Genomic DNA, 15,936 nt, shown 5'->3' on the forward strand with positions numbered 1-15,936 from the left:
CAGTTCTCGTGACTCGTAAATTTCAATTCTATGAATAACCGAGCCAACAAATAGAATTGCAGAAAATCTAGCCACCTGCACAGCTAATCATTTTTCTTTCTCATTTGCTCTTAGTTATTATTTTTGGGAAACTGATTTCCCAGACCGAAACACAGACCTCTGCCAACACCCAAGCACAAGGCTCAATTTTACAATTCCTGCAGACTATGAGTGAACAATTGGAACTTCTATACAGGCAGACTTACCTACTTTTGAATAAATTGATGTAAGAACAAAATGAACAGAAAAGATGAAAAATCCATGGACCTTTACAAACAACAGCTGATTCACATTACAATACCTCTATATTACAAAATTATTTACATCTTGTTTCAGAAATTTAAATCTCATGTCCATGAGCGTTATTTATCCATAGTCACATTACATCACTCAAGACCATGAAGAGAGTTGGATCCACTATTTCTTCTTAGCTTTGGGATGCCAGAAGAAACATCAATCACGCTACATGTTAGAAACTCATTTTTCTTAGCTTGGTTTAAACCATGAGTACCCATGGCTGAAGAGAAACCTCCTTTGTGATTATAAATTAAACAAGCAACAAATGCCCACACGCTCACAAAGTACACCGCAGCCATAGCATCCTGCACATGACATTCAGCAGACCCTTCATTGATGGTTATCTAAAACCCATTCACCGATAGCAAAAATATTGGAATTAATTTCTAGCTGCAAAATAGATTCTGCCCGGTTTGACATTTCATCAGGATTGTAATCCAAACAAACTTTCTTTAACCAAAATTTCTTCTTAAGTTGCAAATAGTAAAAAGAACTGACTACACATGCAAGATTAACTAATTTGTTCTCTAGCAGTTAACATCTGATATTTCGTTCAGTCAGGTTAATAGGTGCATAGGTTTGATAAATTAATAAAATAATATCATGAGGAAAGCTTTTTGTTGCATTTCTTCTCAGTCTTGGCCAGAGCATCAGATATCTCCTTCTTCCGTCTTGAGTTGTTTGGTTTGATAAATTAATAAAATAATATCAAGAGGAAAGCTTTTTGTTCCGTTTCTTTGCAGTCTTGGCCAGAGCATCACAAATCTCCTTCTTCCGTTTTGAGTTGTCATCAGCCTTGCTTGCAGAATTTTTGGCTTGAAGTTCCAATGCACTCTTCACAAAGAATTTGAGCCTCCACAATGTGCTTTCACTCTGCACAAATAAGAGGTGTAACAAAATTTCAAGGTTTGATCAGCAAGAATGCTCTATGAACAGAGGGTAAAGAGATATTTTCACATGAAACAACAAAGAAAATATGTTGATGTTCAAGACAGCTTAACATCCAAGTCAAAATATGGATGGTAATGACTGAACCTGGATATGAACACCTGTGGAACAAAAGAAAGAGGCCCACCTATTTGCACCACAATAACAATAGCAATTAAGAATCATCCAAGAATAAAGGTTGCTTCAAAAAGGGATGTCCAGCACTGAACCTAAAACCCAATTAGATAACTTCCAGTCCATTCATAAGCTGCTTAGAATAGCAAGAGTTCATGCATGGTGCATAGAAGTTGTTGAATATAAACAATACACAAACAGGGATAAATGGTTAACTAAGGCTTGATGCTAAACATCATTGTATATAGACAATTTATCCATATTGACGCGTTTAATGGGTACTGTTACATCCATTCATGACACAGTTATGTTATGAATCTATGATGGCACTTGAAGTGAACATGAAAAGAGTTTGCAGGTGTAGACCTGAGCATCCATATCAAGGTCCACCTCTTCAGCTGTAGCTTGGAAGCTTGGATTGTGTTGAGCAATAATCTCTAGTGCCTTGTTAAGATCTTCAGGGGACAGAGAACTCAGGCCCACGCCAAGTTTTCTTTTCTCATCTGCAGACATTTTTCTTCAAAATCTTTCCAGAGTTAGTCATGCCTTAATCACATGAATCAATGAAATTAATATACAATGTATCTGAAGATTATAGAGGTATATGATCAACATCAGATAATTAGGGTCAAAAATAATTTATACAGGACAACAGAATTAAGTTTAATTCACTTCTATGGATTAAACGGCCAAACTTGTTTGAAGAAAAACAAAGCATATGAAAAGGAAAAGAGCAAATAAACAGAATGGCCAAAATGTAGAATTCCATTATGCATAATGAAAATGACCACCACTGCCACCATCATCAATGTCTTTCCCATCAAGCAGAGTCAGCTCAAGGAGGCTCCAGGGAAGAATTTAGCAGATTTTTACAAGTGAAAGTCAACACGAGGTTAACCGCTTAACCCAACTATTGGTGCCAAGCCAAGCAAGAGTTGCTTTCCATAAACCAGTATTGGTGAATAAAGAGACTAACCTTATTGCTTGCAATATAACATCATACAACTAAGGACCAACCATCCATAATTAGGAATTAACTTGATGGATGAATTAATTTGCCTGCAATAATTATCATGTACTGTTTGAAAGAAGAAAAGGATGATTAAGTTATGGTGCTTCAGACAAGTGGACACATAAAAACAACAACTATTATTGATTAATAAATTAACAGAGTGATGGTTCACATTCAAAAATTATAAAAATACAAAGTAACACTGTGATATTGGGGCAGCTTATGCCCACACTACACAGCATTCTTCGAGTGTAATCTTGCATGCTGTCACTCACTTCAATTTGTGCTTTCCATTAACTTGTGAAATTATCTTTTCAATAACTACAATCATGCAATTTATTATCTAGAAATACAAAATTAATCGGTTTTGAATTAGTTTTGCTTCTTCGCTGTTAATAAGTAAATATAAACAAGCCTCATCTAACGTAGTTATAATGTACTTGTGGATTATATTGTGAGGCAGCAAGAAAAACAATTTGCTTTGCTTCTAAGAAACTTTCTTGTCCATTTCTTAACACAGTGCCCTACTGGTCCATTCAGTCATATTATCAGCTAATAAGCCAAAATTGTACCAAAGTGAACTTGCGAAATCAATCATCAGAATCACTCGCTACAGGAGTACAAAGTAACAGAGATAAAAATACCTGCATCTCTGGATCACTGATTCTCTAAGCTCTTCCAAGTGCAAATTAAGCTCATCAAGCTGAAACACATCAGGGAAAAAGTGTCACATATTTATTTAATGCTCTGATGACTCAATCCGACTTGCAGCTTCAACATTGTCCTAGAATTGCAGCAGCTTTGCTTGGTTTGGCCATGAACCCTTGAAAAGTTTTCACTTCAAACTGAACATAAAAAGAGGTTTCATCTGGAATCTTTTCCACAGGCTCAGCTCATGTAGTTTGAATATTCCAGTTACCAACATTGGAGTGAAGTAAATGGGCTATTCATTATGTATTTATTATGTGCAATTCAACAATTAACTGAAATGTAGATGCAACTAGGTGGCATGTAATTATAAATTTTTAGAATGCAGAAGTGCATGGGAGATGAGGAGCTTGCTGCTGCAGTTTGCAAGTCAACTGTAAGCAGTTAATGATCTTTAGGGATTGGTGAGCACAAGGCAAATGTAAGGTTTGCTCTTTGTTTCCCATCCAAATTCCAGACAATTTGAACGAAATTGATCAAGAGACTGGTCCCTATTGATAAAAGGCAAATCTAAACTCAATTTTTTATGACACATTTTATAATATGGGAACCATATAATCTACCTTCTCAAAATGCACACCCTGAACAAATGGAAACCATATAGCCTTGTGTTATTACTTTCCAAAAAGATTAACCATTTCAATGTTTTCTTGTTTTCCTTTTCTTTCATCAGTTTAATTGACAGCTAAAGAAAATTGATGCATGTTCCTCTTGTTCTTAAACATTACATGTTTTTTATTCTTTACAAATATTGTAATCTCTATCGCAAGAAAGATGACATTGTCCAATTGGACCAAAAAGCATACTTGGTGAACCAGTCTGGAGAAGTGTATTTTGCCTTTCTGTTTCACTGTTTATTCTGATTCTAACCACACAAGGCATCCCTCTTATTCATATATTTTATTTCTTTTGATCCATGAAGTCACAATTAAAAATCTCAAATTGCATAATCAAAGAGGCTGCAATAGACAGACATTCTTTTGAAACATGGCTCTTAATCTATAAATAAACAGCATTATGACCATTTAATGAACATCTAAAACGACTAAAGAGAAAACAACCAAGGACCCATTTATTCATGAAGAAAATATTCCGGGCCCGGTTCAATCTGTAGGGTACTCATAAGTGTTACCTAAAGCGTTGAAGTGCTCAAATGTCGAATAAAGCAGCCACCAAAAATCTAGGCATAGGGAAATATGAGGTGTAATTTAAGTCTAATTTAGTTTTTGATACTTAACTCATTTAAATTTATCCTTTCGTTACATTTAAGGTTACTTAAGATGTGCTAAGATAATTAAGTTCATAAATAACTGTGATAAATTTATGTATGTATAAGGATGACAGTTCTCTTAGAATCTCTATCATTTGAACTAAGAATCCCCTGCATGTAGGCTGTCAAACGAACTCAACAGCTCAAGCTCGCCTCAAGCTCAGTTTGAGAAAAGCACGAATCACGGTTAACTTGAAGCTAAACAAATCAAACTTGAACCAGCAAAACAAGCTCAAAAACAGTTTCAAGCTGAGCTGAAAATTGACCCAGTTTGATCAGGCCCACCTCAGTAAGGATTGAATATGTTTATATTATATATACTGTATATATTACACTGTTAGATTAAAGATTTAATCAATGTATTTTATCTTTTTTTGGAATCCATTAATGTAAATTCATGCTTGACCCAGGATTGAATCAAGCTATAATGCAAGCTTAAACAAAGATTGATCCAAGCCTGAATTGACTTCAGCTCAATTTAGGATGATCAAGCTGATCAATTAGGCTCATGTTTGGTTTGGTTTGAAATTTAGCATGAATTAAGCTTGAATTAAACAAATCAAGCTAGATTCCACAGTTCAAGCTCAAAATCAGTTTCAAACTATCCTTGATCAGACCCAACTTAATCAGGCTCAGCTCGATTATAATCCTACATGCATCACACTCCAAAGAAAAAGAGCAAACATTGACACTTTTTGCTGACATGAGCAGGACACCTCAAAATGAAGAGTGCTACCATGTTGTACTGTTTCTTCCAAGCTTCTCAAAGAGTCAAAATTTCCAGAAATTCTGAAGTTGTTCTCTGTACAGGTTTAAAGTCTCCATTCAGGAGACTGGATAAGTGGATAAGAAGGATTTTTGCAACTCAGAGGCCAATGGGGATTGAAACCAATTTGTTCAAAAAAGTAGGAAAAGATTTCCTACATATTATCAGGTTGCTCCTGCATTTCAGGTGCTTAGAACGGAATTGGAATTTTTAACTTTACAGCCAAGAGGAAGCTTCTAAATGATTACCTCATTGTTTGTCTCTCTTGCCATTTTTGCAAAAGCAGCCTGTTGAGCTATCTGCATATTTGCCAGTGCTCGTGCCTCCTCCTCCTTTTGTTTTTTTTCCTAGCCAGATACAAAAGTCGATTGTATGACTACATAGTGTATATTATACTGAAAGAATCCACAACTTCAACTACAGCAAGAATAGGAGCAGAAGTGGAAGCTAGGATGGACTGAATATATGAAAATTGATCCTCACATTTTAAGAACACAATAAAATAAAACAGCAATAAAATAATGTTTTTACCTCTTCGATCACTTTGGGCAATAATTGCAGCCATTTCTCTTCAAATTTCTCCAGTAATGTTTTTGCCATCACATGAACATCGCTTCTCTCATCGTTGTATGTCATGGCATTTGTGAAGATTAATCTTACATCAGCATATATTTCCCTAACATTTTTATATCCGCTGCCATCCTTTGCTTCCATCTGATTTTTGATAGTACTGAAGTCCATGGGTTTCTTAATAACCTAAGATGCATCGATGGGCAAAACATTTCATAGTTATTGTTGGACAGCAAATTAAGTAGAATGTCTAAAGAGAAAACTTTTCTCCAGAAATTAAAATTTTGGACATAAATTTCTAGTGACCAATACAATGAATTCTAACAAATGCAACAGCAAGCAACATCTTAATATTGTAGTGCACACATTACATCATCTTTGTTCCATATATGTATTAACAGAAGACAAGAATCAGATATTAGTGAATGAAATTAGGTCCAAGAAGGCCTAGTGTCCAACGGTTGGAGGAATGTCTAAAGATACAAGCTGCTTCTAATGAAATAAGACTCAAGCTACAAGTGGAAGAGTTCAGCAAATGAAAGCACAAATGCTGCAATTTTCAGAATCCTGATTTCCCACAGGGCATTGCAGTCTCCATCCTTACATGATAAGTTTCCTGAAACCATGCTCCACATACTACTCTGAATTTCAAGTGAACAAATAAATAAAGGCTGGTCTTTCAGTCATGAGCTAAAAGTAGGATTACCGTTTCACTTATTTAGTTTCATTAGATACCTACGTTTGAGATGGAACCATGCACATGGACTAAAACTAACATGGAGTTTTAGAAGTGATAGTTATAGTTTAATAACGTAACAACATCCTACCTCAGGCGAATTGTGAAAAGACAGCATTACCATGAAATGTTATAAACTTGCAGAAGTACAATTTTTGACAACACCTAAAGCATGGAAAAAAGAAGTGGCAGGCTGGTACCTATTCTTTTAGTTACAGCATGAAGTTCTATTAATGCTATTGTCAGTCTCGTTCCTATTGGACAAATTTACATGCAACTTCACTAATTCAAACAATCATTTTTCATGTTGCCCACCACTCCACATATTGTTAAACAAGAAAAAGCTTTTTTCCACAGATATGCTGCCCACATGCATGCATATCCCCCCCCCCCACCTCTAAACTTGCAATGTGCATACAGTCCCTAACATTTGTTTTCCCTTTGTGGTTATAAGCCATAAGTAAAGCCAATACATCCAAATGTCCTTGGAAAAGACATAATAAAATTATGAGTTCTTTTGGACAAATATGTAAACATGCATAAACTCACATATGAGTACATACATATATATGTCACTTCCCACGGACACTTAAGAAATTTTTTTGATGGGTCTAGATGCAAAAGGCCTCTTATTTGTGGCCTTGGGCAGCTCTATATCCCCCCTTCCGCTTTACTAAATTGCTAGACCCAATGATCAAGGCATTCTAAGAATTCAATCTTTCTCCATCTCTTGCATCATCCACATGCCAAAGCCCTTGATTAAAGTGTGGCAAGTCATGGCATCAACCAGACCTCCCTACTACTGACTCCATCCGAAGCCTTCCTTGTTTTCATGTCTTGGTCTTGTCTGCAAATAGATTGATCTTGGTAAACAGAAAGGGACTGGAACAACAATGATCAAAGCTTTTATTCGGCATCATTTAGTCTTGAACTACATTGCCTTCCTAACTATAGGCCAAGATCATGATATTTATGGCCATGTAGCTCCACCCTCCATCTTGACAAGCGTCCTCCCCACAAAGGGTGTCTGACAAAATATTGCAGCTCATTGAATCTGACATCAAGCCACTAGATTACATGTTTGCCCTCAGATATTCTATTCATCCGGAATACATCCTTCATAAAGTCCCATTAAAACAGAAAATTACAGCTAAATAATGAAATTAGGGCTTAAAAAAAGGAAATATATTAAAATCTGACAACAAGTACTCCAGAATCCCAACAAGGCTATTCACTATCACCATGTTTTAATATTCATGCAGCTCTAAGTGTATCATAGTAGATCCTCTTCTGCCAAAGATTGGCACTTGTATCACTCACAATGGCATCCATCCATTTCTTTGAATAGCTGTGAAACATAATGAATACTAACATGCATGCTTAGAGGGTGTACAATAGAATAAGGTTTTAAATCCTATGGGAATGGGGTTGTCCTGATTTCTTCATGGAACCACACATCCTGTTGTCCCATCACATCCTGGTGGCCAAGGACTACCGAACCGGAACTAAACCTCGTGCTGGCTGGCGATACAGATCCATGCCGACCCGAACCGACAGGGCAGAGAAAGAGAGAGGGAGAAGAAAGAGAGGAAGAGAAAGAGAGGAGGAGAGGAAGAGAGGGAGGCAAGAGAGGGCCTCCGCCCGAGGCTATCCATGCTCTTGCCGAGCTCAGTAAGGCGGAGGGAGGGAAAGAGAGGAAAAAAACCTTATTGAATGTCCAGAGGCCGTCTGAGGCCTCCGAACGGACAGCAACGCCGTCGCAACGTCTCCGACGGTCGGCAAGCCGATGAGCCAGCGCCAAGGGACTTGAGGGTGTCCGAGGCCAAAGAAGGGCCTCTATCCTCCTCCAATGCAAAACAGGGATTTGCCCCTATTTCGCTTTTTTTTTTCTTTTATCGCGCGAAGTCCGCAACATTCGCTGTATTTTTATTTTATTTTTTTACAATTTTGATTGAAGTTAGCGGCTACATTGCCGAGTTCACATGATAAAAGACAAAAAAAAAAAGCGAAAAAAGGCGAACCCTTGTTTCGCATTGGAGGAGTCCGGAGGAGGGCCTTTGGCCTTGCCACTCTCAAGTCCCTCAGTGCTAGCTCGCCAGCCATCGAAGACATTGCGGCAGCATCACCGTCTGTTCGGAGGCCTCCGACGACCTCCAGACATCTTGTAAGGATCTCCTCCTCCCTCTCCTTCCCTCCCTCCACCCTTACCGAGCTTAGCAAGAGCTCAATGGCTTCCGATGACCACAGGAGGCCCTCTCTTCCTCTCCGTCTTCTTCTCTCCCCCTTTCTCTCTCTTCCTCTCTTCTCCCTCCCTTCGAGACAGTCGATGTACCATTTTGTATGCCACAACCGAATCGATTTCTCGTTGATACATTTCGGCACAGTCTGAACCATCCACTTCGGTATGATGCGAAGAACGATGCTAGTAGCCATCCCGATTGAGCATCCTAATAGGTACCCTCTGTCTCTCTCCCCTTCTTTTCTTTATTTTTTTTTCTTTTTTCCCTTTCTTCCTTCTTTCCTTTTCTTTTTTCCTTTCCTTTTTCTTCTTCTTTCTTTCGCTTCTTCCTTCTTTCTTCTTTTTTTTCTTCCCCTTGACTTAGTTTCTTTTTTTTAAAAAAAAAATCTCCTTTCATTTCTTTTTCCCTTCTTTCTTTTATTTCTTTTTCTTCTACCTCTCTTTTTCTTCTTCTTCTTTCCTTTTTTGTTTTCTTCTCTTCTTCTTTCCTTCCTTTCTTTCTTTCCTTTTTCTTCTTCCCTCCCTACATGGATGGTTCCAGAGTCCCAATCCCATCATGCCATTTTCTCATCAGAAGGGACAAGGCCAGGACAACCTCATCCCACCAAGGTTTAAAACATTGCAATAAATGAGGAGGTTCATCTATCACATGAATTTCTATGTGATCTGCATCTTCCCATCATAAAGCCTGGCCATGAACTTTGGTAAGGTTTTAGGTCCCTAATCTTAGGCATAAAACACAACAAAATTCAACTAACTCTTTTTTAAAAATCATGCACCAAGTCCCTCCTTTTCAAATAAAAATCAAAATAACACCAATATTAACCAAGAAAACTTCTTTGTGTGAGATTGCAACCATCCATCACGCACCCAATCCCTTCCCACCATGTTTTTGAGTTCCAATACTCTTATAGAAACATTCTGATCACCATCCATTCACTAATTCTCAGTTTAGATTGGTAAGTTCACTTGATTTTCAAGTAAGTCTGCATCTTGCAAAACATCTGAACATTTTACCGTGTGCATGCGTCTACTTAATTTTATGTGGAATTTGCCAAGTTTTGTAGTCTCATTACTAATGGTAGACCAAAAAACATTCAATAACATGCATTAAGTGATAATATAAGGTAAGACAAGTTATCCATCAATTGAATTTTGAAGTTGGGGTTAAAAGTTTGTGTTAGTGATCAATAACAAGAAAGCGAGGATTTAAAGAAGCAATGGATGTGAAATTTACAATAAAAGTGATAGAAGCAGAAGCTAAAGTTGTGAAGCAACTTCGAACTTTAAAGATTTAAACCCAGCCTTCACTTCACAATTGCATGAGAAGTGCTTAATGATTCTGATAATATATGAAAAGGCTATTATTCCATCACCAAATTTTGTTTGAGGATGCATTTTCTTAAAAGCTTTGAAGATTGAAATTTGTTCATGAACAAAATTCTCAGAGGAAACTTACATGACAGAAGCCTTATAATAGAAGTAACAATAGAAAAATCAAAAGGAAAAGAATAAAAAAAAAATCTAAATCTTGATGAAATATAGATGAAAAAATTAATTCCTATGTATGTTCACAGAAAATTAAAATGAAAAGAATAAGAAAAAATTATATCTAGGTTCAAAGTTCCATATTGTGAAAATTATGTCTTGCAACCATGAATGAAAGAGAAGGAAAGAAAAACCTAGATGCTCACTTATGATCGAAGTTAGATGAATCACGATTTGATCTGATTATAAATATTGTTTATTTTATTTCAATCATCGCATACACCATTTGAAAGTCAATGAGTAAATGCTTCATGAGTATTCCATAATTGACAGGTCATGGACATGATCATACTCATAACCAAGAGCATAAGCGACTACAGAGATTAAAAAAAAAAAAAGTCTCCAACAAATCATGCTTGCAAAGGAGGTTTAAGAGCTTTACGTCATAGTAGTCGTGAAGACCAAGAGCTTCAACTTCTACAGGGTTCAAAAATGGCCCAGCCCACTTGTGCCGTGTGATCTGGAAAAATGCATATTTCTTAAAAACAATAAACATCCATTGTAATAGTAAAGATATATACTAATATAAGGAATGTGTTCAAGGTGAGGGTGTATCCAATATTGGGAAGTGATTATGTGACTACAAAGAAATATTAGTCATATTTAGACATGGCCTGTAAAGAATGCTTCTCAGATTTTGGAGGTAACTGAAGATTAAAAGGCATGCTGAAACTAATGAAAAAGTAAGGACTTCATTCTAGCCCTTCGGATCTGAACCAGAAACCCCCTCCCCATCCCCCCCCCCCCCCCCCAACCCAAAAAAAAACAAAAAAAGCAAAAGACGGAAAAAATAAGAAAAGCAAAAAAAAAAAAAAAATCAAAAATCAAAAGACAACAAGCCGCACTTCATGTAGTGCATTCTTTAAATGTGAATACATGCATACAAAGGATTGCATTAGTACAATGTAAGAAAGTACAAATATAAGGTATGCATTCAATGTCAGTGAGTGATTATGTGATTACAAATAAATATGAGCCATATTTTAGAGAATGGTTCATGAAGCATGGTTCTTAGGATTTCATACATAACTGAAGGTTAAAGAATCGTGAAGCCTATGGAAAAGTTGGCAACTTTGTTCTTGCTGCTGTTTTCAATCTTGTATCACTCCTTTCTTTTATTGGATCTGATTTTATGCATCACCAGCCTCTGTTCGTAGATACAGCATCACATGTTAGATCCTCTTCTTTCTTCTGAAAAGTTTTAATGGTTCATAATATATTGCTTATACTTCTTATGAAATTAAAAGTAGTTTAAAACATCTGGTAGGATCTTATAAATCATTATACCTGCTTGCATTTTCCTTATCAACAAACATGTCACATTTGTTTTCAGGTCAAGGATTCAATAGCCTTCCATTTCGACAACCCAATTATCATCTACTACCATATCAATCTTGACTCTCACAAGCTTAATTAAATGACTTTCTATAAAACGATTTGTCACTATGAGAATTCCTCCTACAAAACAGACCCCACACCCCACCATACTCACCCCTAGATCATCAAACTAAAGCCCGTGCATCAAATACGCAGAAACCAAGAAATTCCTAGGAGAGAACAACCTCTGTTATCTAAACCATTTGATTTAGCCTAAACTACATGTGATGCTTTGCAAAGTACACTTTAGTTACAGCATTACAACCAAAATCTAGATTAATCAACAATCCCACCGCAAAATCAATCCCATACGCAAGCTCTAGTTCTCTTTTATGATTTCCTTCTAAATGCTTGGGACCAACCAAGTCATCACCACCTTTAGATTTCTGTAGCCCTTTGCCGCAAAATGAATCTATCAGATGCATTACACCTCTAATTCCTGCCCCCCTTACTTCTTGGCTCGACACATGATAACCCATTCCTTTGCTTTAAGTAGGCATTCCACCACAAGCTCACGAAACAAAACTTGACTTTATAAATAGACAAGCAGCACGATAACTAGGATCCTCAATACCAATCATATGTTAGTACAAAACCAGTAAACAAGAAACAAAAATATTTTACACATTAAATAATCTAATTATGAAGAGGTTCTAACAATATCGCCCAGTACCAACTGTACCAGTGAGGTACTGGTACAATACCAAGGTTCGGTTCATATATGAATGGAATCAGTCCATTCGATCCAAAGCAAGCAGAACCACTATGGTGCTATGACTGAAAGTACAAAAAAAGTATTGGGTCTATCGCGATACCGTATACTGTAGCATACTGTCTGTACCATACCACATCAGTAGCACTTTGTTACAGTTCCTGGTACCAGTTTTTTGGACCTTGGTTTTAAACAAGTAACATAGCATGCGTTTCATCATGCATGAATACATTAGGGGTAACATGGGGTGCAAAGGATGATAGTTAATCTATCTTGGTTGTAAACTCAAATTGAGGGCAATCTAATAAACCAAAATCAAACAATAAAAACCCATCAGTATATTTCTGGAATATTTTGTAGGAATTTATTTATTTATATCATTTATTGAAGTCAGCCATACTCGGAATAACGTAAACTTAGCTTAGCATATCATCTCTAGCACTGACCTATTGTATTTACAGATAAGCATGAAAACGGTCTTCCATGTAAAGCGAATAAAACTCAGAAAGCTTTCCAAGCAGCTAAGTGGTAAGTACATAAAAACAAGGTCTCAGCTTGCCTGCTTCAACATCGTGCCAAACTGGCGCATAAGCTCCTGCATTCTCTTCGAGCAGACCACTTCCTTTCGAGACCCATCCACCTGCCTCCTAGCGCTACCATTGCTTCCACTATTATTAACAATGTTAGTGCTATCGTTAATCCCAAGAGATTTCTCCTTATCCTTCATGACTGAGCTCCCCTTAGAATTGTTGGGTTGCTTTTTACTCGTATAGAACTGCACGATCTCATTCACCTTTTGCTCCAGCTGCAAAACAATGACATATTAATACACAAAAAGAGGGGATAACTGGTTTTTTCTTCTTCTTCTTCTTCCTCCTTTTGATCACAGTCCGATTAGGCACCCTGGGATAATGGATCACGAAAACCAAAAGAGGGGTGGAGGGAAGGGTAAGGGGGTAAGAAGACCTCATCGGCCTTGGAAATTAGGTTATCGGCGCGATGCCTGAACGCTTCCACGACCCTTTCCCGGTTCCCCGATTCCATGGCAGCACCGGCATCATACCCTTTCTCATTCGGCGGCGGCGGAGGAGCTGTTCCCACTGCCTTATCCTCCGCCAGAATTGAAGATGTCTCCATCATCTATATGCACCAGAAATTTATATTAGATTGGAGTGCGAAGAATCTAGGAAAAAGAAATTCCGATCGGAAAAACTAGATTCTCGTGCTGGAGAAATCTAGGGTTGTCGACAAAATACCTCTCTAAAACCCTTCAGTCGTCTTCTCCTTCGCCGATTGGATGAGTCGAAGGGTTTATCCACAAGAAATATAACTCTTTTTCGAAAACAAGAAACAGAACTCGATCCACGATCGGGTCGGACCTTTTACGTCGAAACTATTTCGCGATTCTTTGAAAAGAAAACAGTCCTCGTCTCCCGGAGGCTCGTCTCGCGCGCTCGATCTCGTAGTCGCGGAAGCCTATGACGACTGTGGGTGAACAAGAAGAGCGGAGGTCGGAGCGTCGGCCTCGGAAGGCCAGTCGAGAGCCGAATTGGTTTCGTTTGAGTCGATGTTCCGGCGACCGCGGCTTGATGGAGGTTTTATGTTTTGTTTTATTTTTTTTTTTTTTTTTGGTAGACAAGGAAGCCGAAGCTGCCTTACTTGAAATTGGTGCAGCAGAGCATAAACCATCGTATAGGAATAGGATCGCAACAAAAGCCAAACATATTCGATCCAATCCAATCTAACATGATTAGATTGGATGGTCAACACATTGATTAGATCTGGGCTGGATCTAATTAAAACTCAAATGTTTAACTTTAGGTTCGAATTGAGACGGGATAGTTATACATCAGATCTGACCAAAATTCCATCCAAATTATTTTAATATTTTAATATTATATATATATATATATTATTATTATTAATTACAACTTATTAATTGTAAATCTTAACTTATTCATTCACTCTTCTCTTTCTTCTTTCTCCTTATTCTTTTCGGCCACCACCCCATAAGCACAAAACACAAAACTACAAACCAAACTCTCATCCACGTCTCACACGGCTACTCGGCCACACCTCTACTGTAGTACCCTAATCCTTAATCGCACAAATCTCCAAACAGTAAAAAGATCAAAAAAAGAAAAACATGGAAAGAACCTTGGAAGTGTTCCATTCCTTCTTCGATTCAAAGTCCCAAAATCATTCGAAAATCTAAGTAAAAATTGAATTAAAACTCTTCCTTTTGTGATCTATTTAAAGGCCCTCAAATTTTTGATTTCTTCTCACCAAAAAATCATCAAAAATCACCGATTAAATTGCTGTTTCTCTTCCTTCATCTCGTCCTGTTTAACCGGTGATTCTTCTTTATTTTGGCCATCAGAAATCAAATTCAAACCCATTAAAAGCTAGGTGATCTCTTCAATCATGTTCCCTCAATCTTTCAAAGGTTTTAATCTAGAATTCTTGCTGAAAATCTCTTCAAAAATCATTGTTTTCCGAATCCCCTGTTTTCTGTTTTGTTTTGGTTTTTTCTACCACCACTTGTCATCCCGGTCACTGGAATTAGCCGGTTGGCAACATCGGGGACTGCCCCTCCGACCTTAAGGATCGCCGGCAGGGGTGGTTGCCGTCCTAGCTTGGGAACAAGAGGAGCAAGAGCTTTCCTATTCTGTGAAAGAAAAGGAGAGGACCATGCGGGTCCTCTGTTTCCGTGAAGCAAAAAAAAAAAAAGAAAAGAAAAAGAGGAAAGGAAAGAAAAAAAAACTAAAAAAAATAAAAATGAGAGAGTTTCTCTCTTCTCTCTCTTCCTTCAGTCACTTTCTCTCTCTAGAATGTTGGACTTTCTTTCTCTATTTTCTCTATCTAAAATTTTTTCTCTAAATTGATTTTCTCTCTCAATGGATTTCTCTCTTGAAGTTATTTTTTTAAGATTAGCCTAGTGAAAGACTTTCTTTTGATGATTTTGATCGAGTTTAGTGAAAGATCTGATTCTAAGTGAGATTTTGATTTGAGATTTATTTTGATTTAGTTATGAATTAGAATTAATATAAAAATATAATTTTGAATATTAGATTCTGAAGAATCTCCTCAGGGCTAATCGATTGTTCGCTCAGTGGTCTGTGAAAGATAAGTAATGAATCAGTTTCTCAAGATATTTCATATTTATTTTGAAAGTAAATAATTATTCTTAGAATTATGCATGATTTATGAAATTATGTTTGGAATGAAAAGTAATTCTAAAATACTATGGTTTATTGATTATGCATATGTTCAGTGAAAATTATGATATGTTATGATACAAAAGTATTTTGATACAGATCGGATTTATATTTTCAACCTAACTATATTTCAGTGGGCCCCGCCAATGGAGATTATGCATTGGTATTCGATGGATCTTGTCAGTGAGGATTGTGCGCTGGTATTTAGTGGATCCTGCTAGTGAAGGTTGTGCGCTGGTATTCAGTGGATCCTACCAATGAAGATTAAACGTTGATCATAATCGAGGCTGTTGAGTTATATGAGTGTTTTGATTTGAATTAGATTTATGATTATATTATATGTGAATATTTAAAAGATTAGATTTGCATTGAATTAGCATAA

The 15,936-nt window shown here is 37.0% G+C and overlaps 1 protein-coding gene across 1 annotated transcript; it reads right to left on the reverse strand.

Annotated features, from left to right (window-relative positions):
- Positions 1 to 709: 709 nt before the first annotated feature.
- Positions 710 to 13,941, reverse strand: LOC105051704 (transcription factor GTE6). The gene is made up of 9 exons (XM_010932269.4): positions 13,593 to 13,941; positions 13,303 to 13,476; positions 12,896 to 13,141; positions 10,630 to 10,707; positions 5,686 to 5,910; positions 5,403 to 5,501; positions 3,055 to 3,113; positions 1,765 to 1,915; positions 710 to 1,209 (listed from the first exon to the last, which is right to left on the reverse strand). The coding sequence occupies exons 2-9, from the start codon at positions 13,474 to 13,476 to the stop codon at positions 1,045 to 1,047; spliced, it is 1,197 nt and encodes a 398-aa protein (XP_010930571.2). The 5' UTR covers positions 13,593 to 13,941; the 3' UTR covers positions 710 to 1,044.
- Positions 13,942 to 15,936: the final 1,995 nt, after the last annotated feature.

This window comes from Elaeis guineensis, chromosome 9 (genome assembly GCF_000442705.2).
Source record: "Elaeis guineensis isolate ETL-2024a chromosome 9, EG11, whole genome shotgun sequence".
Classification (NCBI taxonomy): Eukaryota; Viridiplantae; Streptophyta; class Magnoliopsida; order Arecales; family Arecaceae; genus Elaeis; species Elaeis guineensis.